The following is a 23,777-nucleotide window of genomic DNA, read 5'->3' as shown; positions in this document are numbered from 1 at the left end:
GTTTCTTCCAGGATTACAAACCACAGGAATAGGAAACATATTTTAGCCATGGGGATGGGGGGTTGGAGAATGTGGTTTGGAAATCGAGGCTGTAAATAATCTACAGAACAAGAGGGGGCTTTGCAAGGACAAGCGGTTGTGAATTGAGGAGTGTGACTCACTCAGGCCTCAGCACCTGGGATCCAGAAGTGCACAAGGAGGCTGGGAGGCCTCCGGGGAGGCGGGGTGGGGTTAAATATGTTACCGAAGCAGGGTATCCAGCAATATCCAGGCCTGTATCCCTCACCCAGTCCCAATTTTAGCAGAGACGAGCAGTTGGGAACTCGATAAACCAAGAGCTGCTGGCTGAGAGGCAAAGCGTTTTTATTCGTGCCTCATTACCATTTTCCTTCTCAGGCCCTGGGGCTTCCAGGAGATTAAGAGCACTTTTATTTTTTATTTTTTTTTAATTTTTTTTTCAACTTTTTTTTTTAAATTTATTTTTGGGACAGAGAGAGACAGAGCATGAACGGGGGAGGGGCAGAGAGAGAGGGAGACACAGAATCGGAAACAGGCTCCAAGCCATCAGCCCAGAGCCTGACGCGGGGCTCGAACCCACAGACCGCGAGATCGTGACCTGGCTGAAGTCGGACGCTTAACCGACTGCACCACCCAGGCGCCCCTTAAGAGCACTTTCAAAAGAAGCACATTCAGAATGGTAGATTCTCCTCCAGAAAACTGGCAGCCACTGGCGGCTCCCTCCCCCGTCTGGTGTGCAAACCCCCCCCCCCCCATACCAGACCGATGACAGCCAGGCAGGTGCCTCCGCGCCTTTTAACTGTGGCCAATCTGATAAACACAGAATGCATCTTTTCTTATTTATACGTCTTTGATTATTGGTGAAGGAGAACGTTGTATCCCAGCACAGATGCCATTTGGTTTCCTGCCTGGCGCCCATGTGTCTGTTGGACTGCTTGTTTTTTCTTACTGATTTGGGAGCGCTTGAAGGCAGGTGTAGCATGAGATATTAATGTGCTTCCTTCACATTTATTGCAAATATTTTACTCCCTCAGGGCCAGTTTCCTTCCACCTCTCTTAGAGAGGCCCTCGGTGGTCCACAAATCATGATACCCCGAATGGTATTTGGGGTCTGTGTGGTCCTGTTTCCAGTGACTTTACTGCAAGGCCGGGGAGGCTCTCTCTGCATCTGGACACTACCCTCCACCCAGCTAAAGCAGACAGTAATCTTCAAGGACCATGGGCCCTTGCCCTCACCTTTTCATAACTCTGCCAGAATTTATATGAGTCCCAGGCCCTCATCGCACTGGTGAGCACTGAGTGCACGTGGGGGCGTGTGTGGGTGAGGATGTGGTTTAAATTCTACATCCCCGCTTAATGCCCCAGAAACCCTTGCCGGCTTGCGACTGGCCTGCACAGGCTTGGCTAGTGTGTCAAAACGCTGCCAGAGTGCGGGAGATCCCAGCCTCCAAGACCAGAACCTCACACACTAGGATGATGGCACAGTTACCGGCCTCCTCCCTCTTCCCTCTTCTGCTAGTCGGCGTCGCGTGCACGAATCCCAAGCCCCCAGAGAAGGTGAAGGTGAGTGAACTCCAGAGGGGGCGGGGCGGGGCTCCAAGGTAGAGTCACCCTTCTGTCCTTCTGTCCTGCGTCAGTCATTCTTGCAAGACTCCCGCCTCCGCTTGCTGTCTTCTTGTGCTTTCCATTAACCTTTCTTTTCTTCTTGCCTCTTCTTCAGTCCTATAAACGGTGTTCCTTGAGCCGAATCTAGGGAAGAGGCTCCTTACTGTGGTCCTTGCTCCTCTCCATCTCCATTTAGGGTCGCCTGGATACCCTTCCAGCCACGTCAGTATCGGCCTCAGCTGGGCCCCAGGCAAGGCTGGCGCGGGCATCACAGTGGGCGGCAGGGTTTGGGGGAGACCGTGGGCTAAGTCATCTCAGTGGGATGCCCACGAAGAGGAGGAAAGAATCAATGTGGAAGTTTTACAGATGGATAAAGTCACAGAGCTACCAGAGAAGCATAAATCACGTGCAGAAATAACTGGAGGACTGAAGCAACTGAATTTGGAATCAAGTCTTGGATTCTGGCCTCAGTCTAGTCCCATTTCATGGCTCCGTTACCTTATTGAGGCAACGTGTGTGTGTGTGTGTGTGTGTGTGTGTGTGTGGCAGTGGGAGGACAGCTCAGGGATGGATAGATGGGATCTAGGTGACTTGGAGGCAGAATGGGATCATGAAGTGAGAGGCGAGCAAACTCTCGTCCGTAGCGGGGCACCCTTCACCTCTGTCAGCCTCTGCCATCTCACTATGAAGTCGTGGGTGACAGTGTCTACCTTGTGGGTGGCTGAACAGTAATTATGACACGTGCGATGTGCTCAGTAAAAGGCAGCTCTGGGAAGATCTTCCTACTTCTCTGAAATTGACCAGAGAACGCTCTACTTTTGAGACTCGATGTGCTTTTCTGTCACTGCGTGCTGCCTGGTTGGGTATGAAGGCCCCGGACCCTGGGCTGTAGAATTTGCTTAATGAAAAGCTGAGTCTGGAGGTATAGGAGACCTGTCATGTGGACTTAGATACGTTGGAAGCAGCACTGAGTGTCAGCAGTAAGTACCGCAAAGGGCTCTCCAGGTCCAGAGTCTCTAAATCCCCACACCCTGGTACCCAACGTGATTGTCATTAATTTTCACTGCGGTAGCAAAGGGGGGAAAAGACAAATCATGAAAAACGTTCAGCTTGGCACCGGCACCATGGACATGGAGATCGATGCTTTCACACAACATTCTCAGTTTTGCTGGCATGTGTGTCTCTGTGCACTTAGAGGAAAGCGCAGAGGCCTGCTTAGAGGAGGCAGCCTTCTGACCAGGGGCAGGGACTGAGGCCCGCAGCCCGGTGTGCTAGCGAGAGCAGCAGCTGGCCAAGAAGGTTGGAGAAAGTCCGGTTTTGTTTGTGTGGCATCAGGACCGGTGCTGGCTGGCTGGCTGACTCAAATCCTCTCTAGTCCCTTGGATTTCCAGGGAGTCTGGGTTAATCCTACTTTAAATCTGGACCTTCCTTATCGCATTTCGTCCTTCTCCCCTTTCTCTGACCAGTTCCTCTCTGCCTTTGTCTCGCCATGAGGCTTGGTAGCTTCCTTTTCACACTCCCTGGATTCTGTGAGGCTGTGCTGATGAGCACTGTGGAGTCCAGACCCTTTGGGTCCCTCGTGGACTCTACAAGAATACAGTGGGGGAAGAACAAGGCGAGATCTGCCTTGTAGAGGAATTTAACCTAAAATCAGGCAGCGAGAATGTCATGTACAAAGTATTTCTGTTATATGGAACTTATTTGTGTCACATAGAATCCTGCTCAAGTATGCTCAGAAGATCCGGGGAGGAACAGGACAGACGGAGCCAGTGATGAAGGCGAGAATTCGATTCCTAGAGCACGATGCGGTGGGGGGCTGATTATGTGAGAGCAGGTGCTGCTGGACAGATGTTCGCGGCACCAGCAGATGGTCTTGGGCTCTCGCTGTCCTCTGCTGGGAGCTACAGAAGGAGCGTCACGGTGGTGGCTTGTAAAACCATCACACGAGCAAGAGAGACGTGAGGGACAGAAGTATCCCAAGCAGGGCTGACGTTAGGTTCTAGAAGGTAAAACCTGGAAGGCCGCTTGAAGAGCTGATGGGACTCTAGATGAATGTCTTCGTCTTACCCGCGGGGGAACTGAGGGTCAAGGATGAGAACGGCCCAGGTTCACAGGGAACTGGGGAGCAGAGCTGGCTTTGGATCCCCAGGCCGGAGTTCCTTCCACACCACGCTGATGCGTGGAGCAAGCAGTCGGGAGGCCTCGGGAAAGTTACAGAAGTGACCAGGCCGTCCTCAGATACATAAGCCATCCCACACCTGCCCTTTGTGGGAGAGTCTAGGCGGGACACCTTCCGTCCAGAACCAGCAAGAAGCCTCATTTCCACAGAAGCACAGAGGGCAGCGAGCTTTCCTCTTCGGCCTCCCTTACTTCGTGAATCTCTGCTCTTTTCATGTCATCCTGGCACGTTTCCCGGCGCCCTGCCTCTGCCAGGATGACGGGAGGGGACATTTGACTGCCTGCCGCTCAAACACCATTGGCTGTCAAGTCACAAGACATAAGTTTCCATCGTGTCGTGGACGCCTCAGAAAAGCCCTGTTTGTTTGCTGGTTCGTTTTCGGTTAATGCAGCCGTTACCGTTTGAGTGCGCTGACAGATTTCACAGGTGTTAGGAACCGTTACTAATATTAGCCTTTTAAAAATCTTCCAGATGGATTGCGACAAAGATGTGAAAGGCACCATCTACGAATATGACGCCCTCACTCTTAATGGAAAGGAACACATTCAGTTCAAGCAGTACGCGGGCAAGCACGTCCTTTTCGTCAACGTGGCCACCTACTGCGGTCTGACAGCTCAGTATCCTGGTAAGAATTCAGAGCCACTGTCCTTGGGATTACAGTTTCCTGCTCAGCATGTTCTAAATCATAAGTAGGATTACATTCTAATTACGCCTTGAAGTAGATCCTCACGACCCAGGGACTTCATTCCCTCATGTCAGGAGCCAGCAAGCAATGGCCCACGGGTCAAATCTGGTCAGCCTGCTTCTGTGAACAAAGTTTTATTGGGACACAGCCATGCCCATGTGCTTCCATACTGCCCGTGGCTGATTTACGCCTCAAGGCCGGGTTGAGTAGTTGATGATTATAGGGATGGAGACCATCCGGCTTGCAGAGTCTAAGGTGTCCACTGTCTTCATACAAAGTTTGCTGAGCCCTTCCCTACATCCTGCCTCTGCTTTGTTCCTGAGATTTCCGGGAGAATAACATATATCTGAGGACTCGGGGCCTCGGCGCAGATTCCAGAAGTCTTGGTAAATACGAGACAGCATTGATGTTTTTGAGACTTTTCCAGGGTAACTTGCTAAGGCAGAGGCGGCGGGGGTGGGCTGCAGCTGTGTCTGTCCGGAGAGCTGGCCCAGCAGGTGGGAGTAGAGGCGAGTCGTCCGGCTGCACCTCACGGTCTCCTGGACGTGGTTTCCCCGTCTCTGTACGTTACTCAGGGAGCGATTTCATCTTCCTCGTATCTTCGGCCGTGTGGTTTCGAAGCCGGTGAATAATGAACAGGATGGATTTTAACCAGAAATAGAGGCACTTCTTATGTTTGAAGTAATAAGGGTTTCATTTTTTGTTGTTTTTGATTATGTTGTGTTTTGAATAGGTAACATGTTCACAAGGCTCACAAATTATAGGAATCAAGTCTAGAGTGAGAAGAAGTCTTTCCAGCTCCTTGTCCCCCTCTCTCTAGATGACCGGTATTATGTTTACAGAATCCGCAAATTCTTTTTTCTGCCCCCCCCCCATTGTAACATAATGTAAATACTGCTTGTCACTTTGCTTTTTATTTTAATAAACTATTTATTTATTTATTTATTTATTTTAAGTAGGCCCCATGTCCAATGTGGGGCTTGAAATCACAAGCCTGAGATTGAGAGTCACCCACTCTACTGACTGAGCCAACCAGGCATCCCACTAAAGTACTTTAGAGTTCAGACCACCTCTTCATTCTTTTTAAAGACTGAATGACACTCTATTGGACCATAATTCATTTTACCAGTTTACGGTGACTTTAAAAATTCATGTATTCAGTTCCCACTCTGTACAGAACAGACAAGGCAACGAAGGAATAGTTTCCCAAGGACTGGAAGATGGGATTCCTAATTTATTGTCTCTTTCCCAGAGCAAGTGATCACGTATGATGACTGAAGACAGGTAAGAAGGATGTGGGGAGAGGTACTGGGGAACCGTATGGAATCAGGAAGCCAATGTCTAGTTCGTAAAGAAAAAGGAAAGAAGAAAGAAAAGAAAAGGGAAGGAAAGAAGAAAGGAAGGAAAGAAGAAAGGAAGGAAGGAGGGAAGGAGGAAAGAAAAGGACTAAGAGGAGGCTCCTGTTGACCAGTTGGTTGTGGAGAATCTTCGTGGGACCAGCTAGTATCTGTCAGGGCACTGAAGCCATCTAGCCCAGAAAGGGTTAACAAAGAAGCTGATGACAAAAATCTGAGCAAAGGATGGGAAGACAGTGGAAGGAGGCAGGTGCGGGCTCGTGTGTTCCGGCATGTCGGTGAGGACTGACGTAGAACATCCTGAGGATGTTGAAGAACACCGGGAAGCTGGGCTTGGAGTTTCTCTGGCTCTCTCTGCCCATCAGGTCTATTTCCTGCTCCACCCAGGGGACCCAGTCTGTACAGAGGAGAGAAGCCCATTATCGTCATCTGTGTCTTTTTCTTAAGAAAGAAAGAAAGAAAGAAAGAAAGAAAGAAAGAAAGAAAGAAAGAAAGATTGGGGCACCTGGGTGGCTCAGTCAGTTGAGCCTCTTGACTTTGGCTCAGGTCATGATCTCTTGGCTCATGGGCTCAAGCTCTGCATCGGGCTCTGTGCTGACAGCTCAGAGCCTGGAGCCTGCTTCCGATTCTGTGTCTCCCTCTCTCTCTGCCCCTCCCCTGCTCACACTCTATGTCTCTCTGTCTCTCAAAAATAAACATTAAAATTAAAAAAGAAAGAAAGAAAGAAAGATTCAGTCCTGCAATGAACCAACCAGGGAAGGCAAACATTTTCTTTTCAGTTGTGGTTAACAAAAGATATAACATAAAATTTACACTTGTAACCATTTCCAAGTTGTACTGACCAGAAGTGTTAAGTGTGTTCACACTCACAGATCTGGAGACAAACCTCCAGAACTTTTTCATCCTGCCAGACTGAAACCGAACCCATTAAGTAACCCCTGCATGCACTGTCCATAAGCAGTCACACCTGTCACAACCCATAGTAACCTGGTGAGGTTTTGAAGAGTAAAGATGACTGGGGGCCAGCTCAGAAGAAGGGCCAGAGAATTCTCTGGGATGCGACCTGGGCATCCCTGCTTTTCAGGAAGGGCCCTCCGCTGATCCTGATGTGCCACAGATTGGGGAAATATTACCCTGTAATAAAGGGCTTTTGAATGCGTGTCTGGAGCTCCGGCACGTAACTCCAGCCCTGTCACTAAAGGTCTTTCCAGCTAGAGGCTTTTCCTTCCCTGAGCCTCTGTCTCCTCCTCTGTAAAATGGGTGGCTCCATAGATCTTTCTCTACACGAGGCAGAGTCTCCGGCCAGGCCACCAGGCGGTCTCTTCTCTTCCCACAGAACTGAACGCACTTCAGGACGAGCTGAAGCCCTGGGGCCTGGTCGTGCTGGGCTTTCCCTGCAACCAGTTTGGGAACCAGGAACCAGGAGAGAACTCGGAGATCCTTCCGGGGCTGAAGTGAGTGCCTGCTTGGTGCTTGGGCCCACAGGAGGCCTCTGCCCACCTTTCTTCAGCCTGCGGGGCATGCTCACACGAGGCTTCCTGGGTCGGGGGTGGGTTACACCGACACCAACTTTGTCCTCCCCTGACGTGGGTCTGGCGGTGTCTGGACACTCTCCTTCTCCCTGGGAGTGAGGTCTGGACGGACCGCAGAGGAGCAGGACCATAGAAGGAGCCGGAACAGAAGCAGTGCAGGGGCACAGGCTCAGGTTGTGGAACAGAGACAAGTTACGTGAATCAGGGAGCCTGACTTGAAGAATGGCCTTATTTAAAAAAAAAAAGAGGTTAGAGTGGGAGAGAGCCAAAGCATAAGAGACTCTTAGAAACTGAGAACAAACTGAGGGCTGATGGGGGAGGGTGGATGATGGGCATTGAGGAGGGCACCTGTTGGGAGGAGCACTGGGTGTTGTATGGAAACCAATTTGACAATAAATTTCATATATTGAAGAAAAAAAAAGAAATTGTGGTTTACATACACAATAGAGTACTACGTGGCAATGAAAAAGAATGATATATGGCCCTTTTTAGCAACATGGATGGAACTGGAGAGTGTGATGCTAAGTGAAATAAGCCATACAGAGAAAGACAGATACCATATGGTTTCACTCTTATGTGGATCCTGAGAAACTTAACAGGAACCCATGGGGGAGGGGAAGGGAAAAAAAAACAAAAGAGGTTAGAGTGGGAGAGAGCCAAAGCATAAGAGACTCTTAAAAACTGAGAACAAACTGAGGGTTGATGGGGGGTGGGAGGGAGGGGAGGGTGGGTGATGGGTATTGAGGAGGGCACCTTTTGGGATGAGCACTGGGTGTTGTATGGAAACCAATTTGACAATAAATTTCATATATTGAAAAATAATAATAATTAAAAAAAAGAGTGGCCTTATTTCCCCGGGCCCTGTTTTCTGTATCTGCCCTTCTTCCTGCCCTTCCCATGACCCCCAGCCCCGGGCCCCCCCACAGCCTTCTCTCCTACACTCTGGAGCTCTCTGGCAACTGTGAGTCATTGCAGGTATGTGCGTCCAGGGAGAGGATATGTACCGAATTTCCAGCTTTTTGAGAAAGGGGATGTGAATGGCAAAACAGAACAGAAAGTCTTCAGCTTCTTGAAGGTGAGTGAGTTACTGACCCAAACCTCTTCTTCCCTCTTCCCTTCCTTACAACCGATGTGGTGGAAAAGGGTCTCATGCCCGCAAACGGGATGAGATCTTTGCAAGAGATCTCCGGCTCAGCAGAGGGATCGGGGTTTCATTTGTCCATTTACGAGGCTCTGGCTTTGGTGACGGAGAGCGCTGTGTAGAATGACACTGTTTCCAAGGACCAGCCTGCGTGGTGAATTCATTCATTCGAGGTACATTTGCGGAGTCTCAGGCAGTTTCCTAAACAATACGGACAAAAAGAAGACACAGTCTCTACTCCTTGATGGGCTAGTATTGGAGAGGGAGATGTAGAAATCAACAGGTTAATAAGTGCCTTTGCTAAAACGCTGACTTTTAGGTACAGAGAACTGGAGGCCACTTTTAGGCAGCACTGGCTCACATTGCGATTTTTATACAGTCTCAGCAAATGGGAGAAAACAAGACAGTGTAAGGAGGGTTTCGGAAACTCAACTGACTTATAGGGTTTCCCGTTAGTCTCAGATTAGGATGTATATAGAATTTATTCTTACAGTAACCTTTTTTAAATTAAATGATGAAGTGATGATGTTTCCGAAAGGTTTTGTTATCTGATGAAACAAAATGTTGGAACTCCATGTTGGTCCCAAAGATATTTGTGAGATGCTTCTGGCCCAGGAACCCTGAGACCTGGAGAAGCACATTCTAATCTAAGCCATTCACTTTGCAGAACAGGAAACTGACAGCCATAGAGGTGACGTGTCTTACCCACAGCAGCATGGCTGTGTGATCACAGGGTCACCGGGGAGCAGGAGGGGGGAACAGACTCTTCCTGTAATACTGACAGCCATCTTAAAAAAAATTTCTTTTTTAACATTTATTTATTTTTGAGACAGAGAGAGAGAGAGAGAGCATGAACAGGGGAGGATCAGAGAAAGAGGGAGACACAGAATCCGAAACAAGCTCCAGGTTCTGAGCCATCAGCCCAGAGCCAGATGTGGGGCTCAAACCCACAGACCGCAAGATCATGACCTGAGCTGAAGTCGGACGCTTAACCAACTGAGCCACCCAGGTGCCCCCCGACAGCTGTCTTGATGGTTGGCATGGTGGCAATCAGAGTTGTTGAGAATCACAGGAAATCAGAGTATCTAGGCGTGGGAGGGGCGGATTCCCCGTGGGCGAAAGTAGCAAGAATGATGTTTCTCTGTTCCTTCTCTGCTCCAGCTCTCCTGCCCTCACCCCTCTGAGGTGCTGGGCTCTTTCAGACACATATCCTGGGAGCCGGTAAAGGTCCACGACGTCCGCTGGAACTTTGAGAAGTTCCTGGTGGGGCCCAACGGGGTCCCTGTCATGCGCTGGTTCCACCAGGCTCCCATCAGCACCGTCAGATCGGACATCCTGGAGTACCTGAAGCAGCTAAAAACGAAATAGGAATCCCGCGTGTGGGGCGGGAGCCATCCTGCTTCTTACCTGAAGACCTGTTTTTAAAAAATTCCGTATTTCCCTACGCTGTCTTCCTAAATGGCCTCCACTCGACCAAATCACTCTATCCTGCTGAAGTTCCCCCTCCCTACCAAGTAGATTGATGCTCAGAAGGCTGCTGCTATTTCTCCTTGTAAGAGTACGGACGTGGGAGAAGCACAAAACACTGGAAACCCTACATCCTCAGACGCCTGTTGCAGATGGCATCACTCCTATCCGTCAAGGGAACATCAGCCTTCCGTGAGGATGGGTCAGTCTGCCACAGTATCCTGGAGAAGTGCGTTCCTAGACACCACGTTGCCCCTGCTCTCTCCACCCGACAGGTGTAGAAAGAACAGTGGGGTGGTAGCACACAGTCTGGGTTCCACCTCATAACATTTTCCCTCCCCTAAGGACAAACACGCATTGTCAGTTCCCAAGTCTTTTCAGATCATCGTTCACCCGTGACACCCACCGTCCCACATGCACACCGACCTGTCATTCTGGTTTAGGAGCCCTGGGGTGGAGTGGGAGCAGGGGACTGCCTCGCATGAAGGGAGGGGCATCTCCAGAGCCTCCCTCTCACTTAGATCCTACAGAAACTTTCCTAGGGTCTGACCTCTAGTGCACTCAGGCTACGACACCCGGGCCAGGCGCCCTTGGAAGGATGGGCTTTCCTCTCTCCATCCTACGTTCCTCAGCATCACAGCCAGCCCTGTCCTGTCCCAATAAAATGTTTTCTGCAGCACCTGGCATCACTGTGGTGGTTTTTATACCTTGTCCTGTGCTCAAACTTGTCTCATCTCTCTGTTCTTTCTCACTGTAACTACCAGAGATGGTGTGTTTCCCAAATTACCTTAACCCCTTGCCTAGAAGGAACTGTCCTCCCAGATCCTTGGAAGGTTGTCACCTGGTGGCTCTGAACTGTCACCCCTGATTAGGAGTTGTCTCAGGTCAAAGCCATGTCCCCTCTCCAGGGGCAGCTTGTATCCAATTACAGTCAGCGGAGGGTATAAAAGGCAAGACCTGACTTCCCAACTTGGGACAGCTCTGAAGGGCCCGTCCTAGCTGCGGACACCCCCGAGGGTCTGATGCCTTTGTGTTGACCCTGAAGTAGTGTTCCACTAAACTCTGAATGCAGATCTCCATCTTTGAGTCCCTACAGGTAACCAAAGGGGATCTGAGAAATAAGATGCTAAAATGAGAGTTAATAAATTTTTTTCTAATCTTTACTTGCTTTTGAGACAGAGCAAGACAGAGTGGGAGCAGCGGAGGTGCAGAGAGAGGGAGACACAGAATCCGAAGCAGGCTCCAGGCTCTGAGCCCGATGCAGGGCTCAAACTCGCAAACCATGAGATCATGACCCGAGCCGAAGTTGGATGCTCCACAGACTGAGTCACCTAGGTGCCCCATATATATACATATATAGGTGTATATATGTATAGATAGATAGATAGATAGATGATAGATGAGAGTTTTGAAGCTGAACTGTCTGCTATCTGGCTGGCAGTGTGGGGGGTGGGGGGAGCACAAACAGCCAGAATACAGACCAGCAGGTGCAGTTTTTACAACTCTCACCAAACATGCACAAGGCGGTCATGCTGGTAGCTCCATGTGCTGGTGAATGTGATGGATCAGGCACTTGAGAAATGTGAGAGAGTGGTACTTTTGAGGTGATATAATTTTAAGGCAATTTTAAGGTTGTTCTGAGAAGAAACTGATGCTTTGGAGGGAGATGCTTAAAGACTGAGGGTGACCTCTCACCAGATAAGGGCTAACTGTGAAAACCAGAGTGCCTCCCCAAGAGGAGATAAAGAACTTCTCATATCCTGCAACTCAAGAGCACAAAAGGCAAGGGTTCAGGTTCAAGACTTAATCGTAGGAATAGTAGGACTCCAAAGAAGGTTAAACCCTCAAACCCAGATTATCTCCTATGCTCAAGTCACATGGCCTGGATTGGAAAAGAATAGAACCTTGAGGCATTGGATGGATACATCTGGTTGGATGCATTAGAACATCTAAATCCCCAGACTTTCCAAGACCCCCAGCCCTCCTTATTAAGGGTGAGCACGTCCTTCTTGCTTGGTGATAATGCAGAGGCTGGTGCTCTGCCAAACACCCATTCAATATCCGCCCAAAAAGAATTAGATTCCAAGGGTTCCTGATCAAGGGGCATGAAACACAAAGTTAGCTGAAAGAGAGTTCATGGATATTGGAGCATTTTCACCGAGTGCAGAGGTTTTACACATTGGCAAGAAACAACACACCGTTAGGATTCCCCTGTTTGGACAAAGAAATGGCCCTCATCAAATGTGGGAGAAATGCCAGGACTATTGTGTCTAATGACAGAAAGGAGGGATCAAAAGCTCCGAAAAGTAATGCTGGAAAGTCACTGAAGACAAAGTATTGCAGGAGTTTGAAAACATGAAAAAGAATGTGCAGGATCACGGAGAAGTGTGTGGTGAGTGTGGTTGATGAGAGATTCTGCTACAGAAGTGTCCTCGCTGTTAACGATGCGGATTATAGGATCCTGAAATGATTCGGGCCAGAGATGGCGGCACTCATACATCAGAATCTGTGTGGGGGGTGGTGGGAGTGGGGGCAGGCAACTCTGTAGAGTGTCGGAGATGATTAATAGAACACGGCATCCCTAGAAGCAAGGGAGATGAACAGCCAACAAGGTATCATTGTCTGCATAATCAGAAGAACCTGGAATACATAACCAGTAGACTGAGGGCAGCAGCCCCAACTAAAAACAAAATCAGCATACCTTGCTCAGCTCTGATCTTGAACCAGAGGAAAAGCCAAGTCCTGAGGCAGTGGGACCCTGCAACAGCACCACAAATATAGAGAATATAATTTCCCCATTCCTTCCCTAAAGGGACTTGTGACCATTCACTCAGCAGCCATAAACTCAAGAAAGAGAAACACCCTTACATTTCAAGGACTGTTTTAAATAAGGTCCAACTTGACATTGATACCAGAGGGCCCACTGTGTCATCATGGCCCCTGGTTAGAATGGAGGCTACAGGGTCCAGGCAGCAAATGGAGTCCTGGCCCAGGGCTGGTTCATCCACTAAGGCCATGGATCCATGGGGCGGAAATTTCTCCTGTCCCCAAATGTACAGTTAGAATGGTATTTGTGGGAGTTGGCGTAACCACTACATTGACTTCTTGGCATGTGGTCTGAGGAACTATCACAGTAGAAGCCGAGAGGAAGGCCTGAGGCTGACTCCCCAGTTCCCAGCTGGGCCAGTAAATGAAGCCATTCAGGTGAATGGAAACCATCCTCCCAGGGACCGTGACAGATGGGCCAAAATGGATGCACAATTGGGATCCCTATAGTGTCTCCACTTAATGCACCAGTTTCTTCCCTACAAAGAGTAAAGAAAGAGTCTGGAAAATGACAGTGGACTACCTACCACGATCTACGCCGAAGAATAGCCCTAATTGAAACCATTGCACCTGATGTGGTATCTTTGTTAGAAAACATTAATTTACACCCTGTGACTCTTTTTTTTTTAAATTTTTTTTCAATGTTTATTTATTTTTGGGACAGAGAGAGACAGAGCATGAACGGGGGAGGGGCAGAGAGAGAGGGAGACACAGAATCGGAAACAGGCTCCAGTCTCTGAGCCATCAGCCCAGAGCCCGACGCGGGGCTCGAACTCACGGACCGCGAGGTCGTGACCTGGCTGAAGTCGGACGCCCAACCGACTGCGCCACCCAGGCGCCCCCACCCTGTGACTCTTTAAAGAAATATGTGGAAAATGAGATTGAGTATGACCTTTTTTGGAATCATTAGTTTAAAAAAATCATCTGAACACCATAATAAAATCTTACCCTTGAGTCATTACACTTTCTGTACATCCCAACACTATCATCTTATCCCCAAACCTGGCTCAGAGAACATCTACATTTGTTTAGAGTTAAGGACATCGATCCTTTGGGAAGGGGCAGAGACTGACTTTTCAGCTAGGAAGGCCACATTCCTACTCAGAAGACAATGTTTATGGTTTTGGGGTCAGAGACAAGAGGGGGTCAATGGGTTGGTCAGACGTTTGGCCCTTCCCCAGGACCAAGTCCCGAGCTAGCTCTTTAGCTCAGGCTGGGCTATTCCCAGGAAGAGAAGACAAGGGATCAGAAGGAAAGACAGTCTCTGTTCTGGAGCGCTGGTCCTTACACTGTAAAATGTACCTCAGCACCAAATATTCTCTTCATCAGAAAACAGGGAAAGACATCCGGCAGCATTGATTAAACTGTGGTATATCAGTGGATGGACTGAACATTGTGCAAATGTGTAATAACGTGGAGTAACAGGTCCAACCCAATAGCAAGGACTATATAAGTGCTTCTTTTAGCTTGCCCATCATGGGAAATAGTTTATGTTATAGTGCTAAATAAAAACAAAATAATACAGCAGGTCAGGAGTCGCTCCTGCCACCACCAACATGGAGACTTTGTACTGAGTCCTGTTCTTAGAGCTCAAATCTGCATTCCCCCCCCCCCCCCCCCCACCGCTGCACCGCTGAAGCTGAAGACGGCACCCTGGGTGCACATGCTGTTGGCCATGACTGTGTACGCTCTGGTGGTTCTTACTTCCTCATCACTGGAAGAATAATTTATGGTGTTATTGCTGAACCTCCAAGTGTTGGCTGTATGACAGATGAACATGGGTGTCACAGACCAGTAGCTTTCCTGGCCTACGGTGTTAATGGACAATATGTTGTGGAAGGACTCGCATCCAGATTCCTGTTTACAATGACGGACTCAGGTTTCACAATCCTGGATGGATCAAATGCACCAAACATTCCCACACTCAGTAGATGTCTTCTTCTAACTCATTGGATTCATCTGTGTCCTGTTGAGTTTTGTCATGGCTAGAGTGTTCATGAGAAAGAAACTGCTGGGCTATCTGATGAGTTAAAATGCCTTTTGAGAAGAAATCAGTGGACATTGGATTGGCTCCTGTTAACAAAGTTTTTAAAGGCTGTTCCAACCTTCTGGTGTGAAATGTGGAAAAGAGTGGAAAGCAGCAGTGAAGTGAACCCTTCGTCCACTGAGAATACCGGAGCATGTTCAAGCCTGAGCTGGAATGTCCTCTTGGTGTCAGAGAGACCAAACTCATCACAGTACTTCTTCCTGCTGGACCATACTGATGTCCCAACCGGGTTAAGTGGCATCCCCTTTTTAGTTTTTCACTTCTAATTTTTTTTAACATTTATTTATTTTTGAGAGAGAGACAGAGTGGGAGCAGGGGAGGAGCAGAGAGAGGGAGACACAGAATCTGAAGCAGGCTCCAGACTCTGAGCTGTCAGCACAGAGCTGATGTTGGGGCTCGAACTTACAAACCCTGAGATCGTGACCTGAGCCAGCGAGGTTCTCCTGTTTTTCATTTCTTAAAGAAAATACACTCATTTCTACAACTGTAATATTGAATAAAGTGATTACTTTTTTACAGTTCTTTTCACGTTTTTTGGAGATAACACTTCTGACTTTTAAAAATTAATGTAAATTGGAAAGCGAGATCCCATAAGTAGAGAGCTCTGGACGGATGGTCAGCTTTACCCATGGTGCTTTGCCTCTAAACAGAGTATGTGACAGTTACTGCAGATATGTATGCGAGACTGTTTCCTGCACAATACTATGTATTAGAAGTGCAGAAATAATTTTTCCAATTAAAAAATACATAAATGCATATGTGGGTACGTATGAGTGTGTGTGTGTGTGTGTGTGTGTGTGTGTGTAGTTACAGCCTTGCCCACTCCAAAAATACTCCAAGGAAAACCTTCAGAGAACAAAGTCTGAAATGAGCTACAACACATGGAAACAATGGGTTTGCGTGTGAGACCTTAGAAAAATTCTCGCGGAATTATCACATTGTTTCCTGCATCTCCTTAGCCCGGGTTGCAGCTGTGTATTTGCAAAACAGTGTTTTTCCTGAAGGAAATATTAGCTCTCCGAAGGTTTCGGGGTAGGAAAGTGTCTTAACATCGTGGGGTTAGAGCACAGGGGCGAGGGGTCGGGAGGGCAGGTGTCCGGGCGCGGGAGGAAGGCCCGCGGGAACCCCCAGCTGGAAACGCAGGTGGAATTCGCTCCTGGGGGCGGAGCGGGGGGGGGGGGGCTCCTCCGAGGGTACGGAGTCTGCGTCGCACGTGGCCGTTTGGACCGATGTGACCTGTCGTTCAAGTGCTTTCCAATCCCAGCTTGGGTGTAGGGAAGCCGCGGGGACGAGAGCGGGGAACCGCGACCCTCAGCCTCCAGCTTCCGCGGCGACGGCGGCCCCGGGGATCCGGGACCGGGCTTCCGCCCGCGGCTGGAAGCCTCGCTCGCACGACCCGCTTCCGCAGCGGGCGCCGCCTTCGGCCGGAAGCATATATTAACACCACCTCCGCGGCCCCACTCCCGCACCGCTCCAGTGGCGCAATCGGTTAGCGCGCGGTACTTATAAGACAGTGGCCGGTGGGCGATGCCGAGGTTGTGAGTTCGAGCCTCACCTGGAGCACTTTTACCGCGCCAGCTGCGGCCGCCTCTGCGAATTCAGGGGAGCGGTGGGGAGACGCTTGGGGGGGGGGGGTTGCTGTCGAGCCGCTGTGACCTCATCCCCCGGGAGCCCCTTGCAGGTCCACCGCCCGCGTTTTTGCAGCCACCTCCTCCCGGCGGTCGCCAGGACACCTGCTCACAGTCGCCAGAGACTCAGGCCCAGGCTCCACGTGCGCACAGAAATTATAAAACCACTGAAAAGTACTCCTATGTCTGATTTGTTAACTGCAGGAAATCAGGTTGTTTTTTTAATAAGTATTTCCGTGGAAAATCTGTCTTTGCACCCGTTCCCTTACCTTAGTTTCTCCGCGGCTCTGGGCTTGGGTGGGACGCTCGCCACGCGGGCCCGCGGGGCCTGCGGCTGGCGCCGACGACGCAGGTGCTCAGCCCCAGAAAACCAACGGACCCATCACCGCCTCCGAGCTGCGCGGGAAACCCGCGTGCGGCCCCACCTCACCGTCTGGGTCTGAAACGTTACCGGAGGCATCCTGGACACAGAGTCCCCAGCTTCCCGGGGTGTGTGTGACGGTCCCCGTGCACATGCGTCAGTTCTCCGGGCGCCGCGACGGTTTGGAGTGTCCACAGCGGCGGCCCACACTGAGCGGCCCGCCCTGCACGTGTAGGTTCACAACCAGGCTCACAGCAGCTTAGACGGACGCTGGGCAACGAAGGGATAGCAGATAGTTCACTTACCAACACGGACAACGGACGTAGCATAGAGGTTGTTCACAGAGTTGTTTTCAGTGTTAAAAGGACATAATAAATTATCCATTAAAAACGGCCACAAATTCCTCCCATCTCCAGGCATGTCCCTTCGCAATGTGATTTTGCAGCTACTTCCATCAAGAGGTGGGGTCTGTTTCCCTCCCTCCTGGTTGTGAGCTGATCTTGTGATTGACACTGACCAGTACAATGCCGTGGAAATGATTCTGCAGGGGCCCCAAGATGAGGCCTCAACAGGTTTTGCCACTCTTGGGACCCTGAGGCCCACCTTGTGAAGAAATTCCAGCTCACCTCCTAGAGGGTGCACGGTCACATGGAGAGAGGGGCGCTGGATCCCAGCCAGTCCAGTGGACTCCCCAGACATGTGGGTGGGAACATTTTGGACCATCTGGTCCTAGTCACGCTGTCCGATGACTGAAGGCACGGCAATGGCCACAAGCAAAGTCCAGATTGTGGGCCTGCAGAGTTGCAAAAAAACAAAAACAAAAACAATTATTGTTTTAAGCCAATAAATTTGGGTGAGGTTTGTTACAAAGATGTACATGACTGATAAAAGCATTTAACACAGAATAAGAACCTAAGATAAATTAGATTATTACTTTGGGGGATCTTCTCATTGTCCTAAGCATCGGGTCCTCTCTGCTCTTGCCACAGGTGAGAGACTCCAAAATCGTTGGGGACCCCGGGCTATTTACATTTATTCCATGAGTAAGCTGTCTCCTTGGGTCCTTGCACCGAACTCAGAGTTGAAAGTCAGAATTTCTGAACCTCAAGAGTGAGGAGATGCATGAATGAGTAGGCAATGTCCACATTCCTTGCCTGCTTTTGCAAACAGACTAGCCGTATTCTTGCCAGTGTTGCCTGTCCATCTCATAAGTGTACTGGTTTGCTTTATCAGCCATGATAAGGAGACAAGGGGCTGATGTCCACATTGAAACAAATTTGCATATTGAAGTAGTTCAGAGATACCGAGAACTCATATATATATATATATATATATATATATATATATATATAATGTATTGTTGGACCTCTATCACATAGAGAAATGTAATGTATTTGCCAAGAACAACACAGAGAAAACAAAAGTAAAAGGGCAGATATAAATACCACCATATCAAAAATAACACTAATTGTGAATGGATTAAACAACCCAATCAGATGGCAGAGATTGTCATACTGGATTAAGAACAAAGATCTGGGGCACCGGGGTGGCTCAGTCGGTTAAGCACCTGACTCTTGATATCAGCTCAGGTCATAATCTCATGGTTCAGTTCGTGGGATGGAGCCCCGCATCCGGTTCTGAGCTAACAGTGCAGAGCCTGCCTGGGATTCTCTCTTGTCTCTCTGCCCCTCCCCCCTTTCTTCACACTCTTTCTTTTTTTTTTTTTTAAATAATTATTGTAGTTAAAAATTTTTTTTTACTACTTGTGTCTTTTAACCTTCATGCTAGCTTTTTTAAAATGTTTATTTTATCTTTGAGAGAGAGGGAAAGCAAGAATGAGTGGGAGAGGGATGGAGGGAGAGAATTCCAAGCAGGCTCTGCACTGTCAGCACAGAGCCCAATGCAGGGCTTGAACTCACAAACCTTGAGATCATGACCCGAGCCGAAGTTGGACACCCAACTGACTGAGCCACCCAGACGCCCCTCACTCTTTTTTAAATGCTTATTTATTTTTTGAGAGAAGGAGAGAGACAGAGTGTGAGTGAGGGGCAGAGAGAGAGGGAGACAGAATCTGAAGCAGGCTCCAGGCTCTGAGCTGTCAGCACAGAGCCTGATGTGGGGCTCGGAACCCACAGACCATGAGATCATGACCTTAGCTGAAGTGGGACGCTTAACTAACTGAGCCACCCAGGCGCCCCAACTCTCTCTCTCTTTAAAAATAAATAAATAAACTTGAAAAAAATTAATGTTGACAAATTTGCCAATCTTTTTCCTCATTGTTGTCATGTGCATGTTTATGAAATTCTTCTCTACCCCAAGTTTACAAATATATTCTTTTTTATAATTTTATAAAATCTGTATATATTTGTTTTTTACGTGTAAGTCTTAAACAGGTTTTTGTTTTTTCTATATGATGAAGTACAGGTCAATCCACGTGTGTTCATTTTTTCTAGAATTATTTATCTAAAATTCATTCCACCCCCCATCTGTAGAGTATCCACTTTCTCTATCCGGTGTCCACATGAGCACAAGTTGTTATGTTTGATTTCTCTATTTACTGATCCCGGCCAATGCCATGCTTCTTTTAATTACTGTTGAAACTTTGAATGAGTCTTAATATCAGATGGATAAATCCTCTCATTTTGTTCCTTATCTCCCTCGTATCTTAGTTGATTGCCCATTTACACTTCTACATACATTTTAGAACTGAGTTCATCAATTTCTAAATATAAATTAGTTAGGATTTTGGAATTGCTTTGAATCTATGGATCAATTTGAGAGATGTGACATCTCTATAGTACTGGCTATTTCATTCCATAGACTTGGTATGTATCTCTATTTATTTGGGTCTTAAACTCTCTCACTAAATTTTCATAGCTTTTTTCCATAGAGGTCTAATGGACCTCATAGACATCATTTCCCTTAGGTTCATTAGATTAAATACTATTTATTTTATTGGATTTATTATTAAATATGACACATTTTATGCAATTTGTCCTATGACAATCAATGCATCTTATTTCTTTTTACAATTGCCTATTACTTGTATATACGGATACAATTGATTTTCGTACATTTATTTGCCTCCAGTACCTTAGAATTCTCTGGTTTTAAGTATAACATTTTAGGAAGAACAGTGCAAGAGAAAGAACTCTAGTACCGGCCCTCTGATTATAGGACTATGCCTCTATTACATGTGTTAACATACCCTAACAAGGTAGGTGTCTTAATCAACTTGACTAAGATGTTTATTCCTCACAGTTCTGGAGGCTGGGATGTTCATGATCAGGATGTCAGCGTGGGCAGGGCTGTCTTCTTAGCTGGCAGGTGTCTGTCTTCTTGGTACGTCCCCACACGGCGGCGAGGAAACTCTGGTGTTTCTTCCTCTTTTTATAAAGGCTCCCATCCCATCATGGGACAGCTCCACCTTCATGATATAATCTCAACAACATCCCAAGGGCACCACCTTCTAATACCATCATATTGGGGGTTAGGGCTTCAGCATAAGAATTTGGGGGACACAGTCCACGATTATAGGAGAGTCATAGTTGTTCTGTATACTTGCAAACACTTAATATTTTCACTCTTTTTAAATGTCTTCCATTCAGTAGTATCTTATTGAAGTTTTAATTTCCACTTTTCTGCTGACTTGAAGTTTGTCACCTTTTCATATGTTTCCTGATCTTTCAGACATCTTTCTTTGCGGGGAAGTGACTACTCAATAGTTTTCCCCATTTTTTTCCTGGGTTTTTCTGGTTTGTTTATTATTTGTGGGAATTCCTTAAGTACTCTAGAAATGCATTATTTGTCAAAGTTGCTTTTATTTTTAGCATTACTTAAAAAATAAGTGTAGCTTAAAAAAAGTGTAGCTTATGGTCAACTAAAACGCGTGAACCTTGTTTTTATGAGGTGCTGTTAATCTCCAATATTGTTCTGGGCAATTGATTTCTCCCAAGTTTAATGCACCCTCTGGTCGATAGCAATTGGGGATGTCAAGTTGATCAGTGATCATAACTGATCAACTGATAGTTAGAAATCACAAGCAAATGTAATCAGGACACTTATTATATGTTCCACCAAATCAGTTCAAATGTAGCAAGAAACGTCCACAGAGAGCCTAGACCCCAGAGCTAGGATTCTACTTGGGCTTGACTTACGTTTGTCTTATGGGTCGTCCTTTGTAAACCTAAGCCTTTCCTCAGTGATTACCACACTCCACAGGCCTTCACAGCGTGTCCTGCTAAAAAAAAATAAGTGTACAAAGCCACAGAATCTCTACATTAAGGTTGCCTTTTAGACTTCAAAGTTTCATTTAGCCTCTTTATAAATTCAGGATATTTTAATACCTCTAGGACTTCTTGTAGATAATACTTACAGAATTACAGCGGATTAATGGTGTTTTTAATATCCTGAGATACTATTTCAGTGGGTGTATAGCCTTAAAAACTACAAGTAGGTAAAAAAAAGGTTCCCTAGCATTCGTTCACAATTTAGCCTCATATTCCTCTTCAATCCTTTTCTTTTCCCACTATATAATTTTTCTGGGGCTCGCAGCTGGCTCACTTTGTACAACATGTGACTCCGGATCTGGGGGTTGTTTGAACCCCACATTGGGCATAAAGATTACTAAAGAAATTAAAAAAAAAGATTGTGTGATGATAAAATGAGTTAATATTTTAAAAAATAATACGATTTTTTCCTTGTTGGAGAAGACCGAAGCAAATGGGTGTTAAATGGCATTGTTTTCTTCAGTCCAAGGTAATATTGTACCACTTTCCTGCTACGGTGGGTTTATCTCTCCCCGGTTCCTTTCTGCTGTAAGCTTTTTACAAAGCATGTCCACACACACACCACAGCCAGTCTGTGGGGCCATCACGGCAGGATCAGAGCTGCAAAGGCAGGACTTCTGCTTGTTGACATCCTTGACATCAAGCTTCTCACGGCAGAGACTATTGAATTGTTCATTTTTATCCCAAATAACAGGAGGGGTGTGTGGAATTTAAAATACACCAATCTTGGTTTAGTTAATAAATGGTTTCTTCCTTGAAGAGGCTGAGGTCTACATGAGATCACCCCTACCTGAGGGGCATTAAAAATTTTATGTTAGAGAGAGAGTGTGCACATGCGAGTGGGGGAGGGGCAGAGAGGGAGAGGGAGACAGAGAATCTTAAGCAGGCTCCACATTCAGTGCAGAGCCTGACTTGGGGGCTCAATCCCATGACTGTGGGATCATGACCTGAGCTGAAATCAAAAGTTAGATACTTAACAGACAGAGCCACCCAGAAGCCCCACTCAGGGAAATTATATGACGCTGGCTTCGGAATGCCTCGTGATCCCAGAGGTCTGTGCTCCTGAATCTCCCGCATCGCCTTTCTTCCCTCCCTTTCTCTTATACTCCAGCTCTGTGTTCTGCTTTCATGCATTACTCTCTTCCCGTCTTCCAAAAATCTTTATCATTAGATGTTATTATTATTATTAGTAGTAGTAGTAGTGGTTTTGGAACACTTGGGATTTTTAGGAAAACCAACTGAGACATATTGTTTATTTTCTCTCTGTGTTGACTCCCATATTGATCTAATGGGCACACTAATAACCCCCTGATGATTAGTGAGGATTAAATGTGATGTATTTGAAGATGGCTGGCACATGGAAGGCAGCTTGTGAATGTCGATGTTCTTCTCTTCCTGCACACTTCTTTCTCTCATCTTCTTACCCCCCTTCTTCTTCTATCTTTCCTTATTCCCCCCTTCTCTGCCTTCCCCCCTTCCTATCTTCCAAGCCTAGACTCCCACAACACCTTCTGGCCCCATGGACTCTGTCTTCACCAGGATGTGAGCCAGAATGGACACCTGGGTCATGAGAGGCTGAGAACTCTAGGATCTGAGTGTTCCAGTGGTAGTCTACTGGCCCAGGGCAACTAAGGCCCTGTGAGTAGGCAAAGCTCTTTCAGCCTCAATTTTTTTTACTCTTAACCTGGTTGCAATAGGGATAGGTCATACTTTCAGCTGGGAGTTCTGAAGTAAGCCTACCATGTTTTCTGTAGGATCTGGACTATTTGCTCTTCTCATGCAGAAGGCATGCTCTGAAGGTACTCACAAGCTTACCAGAGCTTCAGAGATCCGGGAAAGCAGAGTCTTTACTTGATCTGAACAGTGAAATCGGGCCCATAAAGAGTTTCCTTACCACTCAAGAGATAATTTCTACAAGGGGAGCAAAGGTTAATGTCATAGATGGTTAGGAACTAGTAACAACAGGTGAGGGGCCAGATGACATAGTTAGAGCCCTAAAGTAGGAATACAGAAATTGGGTTCCTTCCATTGCTATTAACCACATGATGTGGCATACACATCACTTGATCCCCTCTGAGCTTAAAATACATAATGTAAATGATAAATATAATTTATTGTGGACAGGCCAAATGTCATGCCTCATGCTCAGTGCTTTATATATGTGTGTTAATCGTATTTTTAATTCTCTGTATTTCCTGATGCTTTGACATCTTGGGACCTCGGCAACCCTAGAGAAAGACTGTCCTTGTCCCTGCGGGCTAATCAATTCCCAGAGGTAGGAAACAACCCCATGCCTTTTCTGTGCAAACCAACCAGTCCAGAATCCAGGCTCCAAACGTTTGCCTTAATCAAGCCCTTATGCTCTGGCCCACTATCCTGCCCTCATCACCCCAGGGCCAGACACCAGATGGCCAGGGACAGCCCCCAAACTTATCCAAACTGCCCGGTGCTTAAGCCTGTCTCCCTGTCTCACACACTCCTTCCCACAGAGACCACAGTAAAGTCTCTAGCCCACATCCCCCTCCCCCTTCTCTGCCTCTTGACTGACCTGGTGCTTCCCCTCTCCCCTTTGTGACAGGCCACGGCTTCTGTTTCCGGGGATCTGTGAGTCCATGAACTTCCCCTTTCCTGACAGTCAAGTCCC

General features: G+C 47.5%; 1 protein-coding gene, 1 non-coding gene and 1 pseudogene across 2 annotated transcripts; all 3 read left to right on the top strand.

Moving 5' to 3' along the window:
• The first annotated feature begins 795 nt into the window (after window positions 1–795).
• GPX5 (glutathione peroxidase 5) lies at window positions 796–10,661 on the top strand. The gene is made up of 5 exons (XM_043590595.1): window positions 796–1,581; window positions 4,274–4,427; window positions 7,179–7,296; window positions 8,350–8,449; window positions 9,677–10,661. Exons 1-5 carry the CDS (start codon window positions 1,375–1,377, stop codon window positions 9,881–9,883), a joined length of 786 nt encoding a protein of 261 aa, XP_043446530.1. The 5' UTR covers window positions 796–1,374; the 3' UTR covers window positions 9,884–10,661.
• Window positions 10,662–14,364: 3,703 nt separating this feature from the next.
• Window positions 14,365–14,861, top strand: LOC122489083 (annotated as a pseudogene).
• Window positions 14,862–16,325: 1,464 nt separating this feature from the next.
• On the top strand, window positions 16,326–16,418 carry TRNAI-UAU. Its single transcript is given in 2 exon segments — window positions 16,326–16,363; window positions 16,383–16,418. It is a non-coding gene; the product is annotated as a tRNA-Ile (tRNA).
• Window positions 16,419–23,777: the final 7,359 nt, after the last annotated feature.

The sequence above is a fragment of the Prionailurus bengalensis genome, chromosome B2 (genome assembly GCF_016509475.1).
Source record: "Prionailurus bengalensis isolate Pbe53 chromosome B2, Fcat_Pben_1.1_paternal_pri, whole genome shotgun sequence".
Classification (NCBI taxonomy): domain Eukaryota; kingdom Metazoa; phylum Chordata; class Mammalia; order Carnivora; family Felidae; genus Prionailurus; species Prionailurus bengalensis.
The sequence above is the reverse complement of the archived record's forward strand: the minus strand, read 5'-3'. Positions and strand labels throughout refer to the sequence as shown.

What these genes read in the sequence shown, in the direction of transcription:
- GPX5 (XM_043590595.1), top strand. Translation starts at nt 1,375, where the DNA reads ATGCCCCAGAAACCCTTGCCGGCTTGCGACTGGCCTGCACAGGCTTGG. An exon ending in AGCCCCCAGAGAAGGTGAAG is followed by an intron (nt 1,582 to 4,273) that starts GTGAGTGAACTC and finishes AAAATCTTCCAG; the next exon opens with ATGGATTGCGACAAAGATGT. An exon ending in GAGATCCTTCCGGGGCTGAA is followed by an intron (nt 7,297 to 8,349) that starts GTGAGTGCCTGC and finishes GAGTCATTGCAG; the next exon opens with GTATGTGCGTCCAGGGAGAG.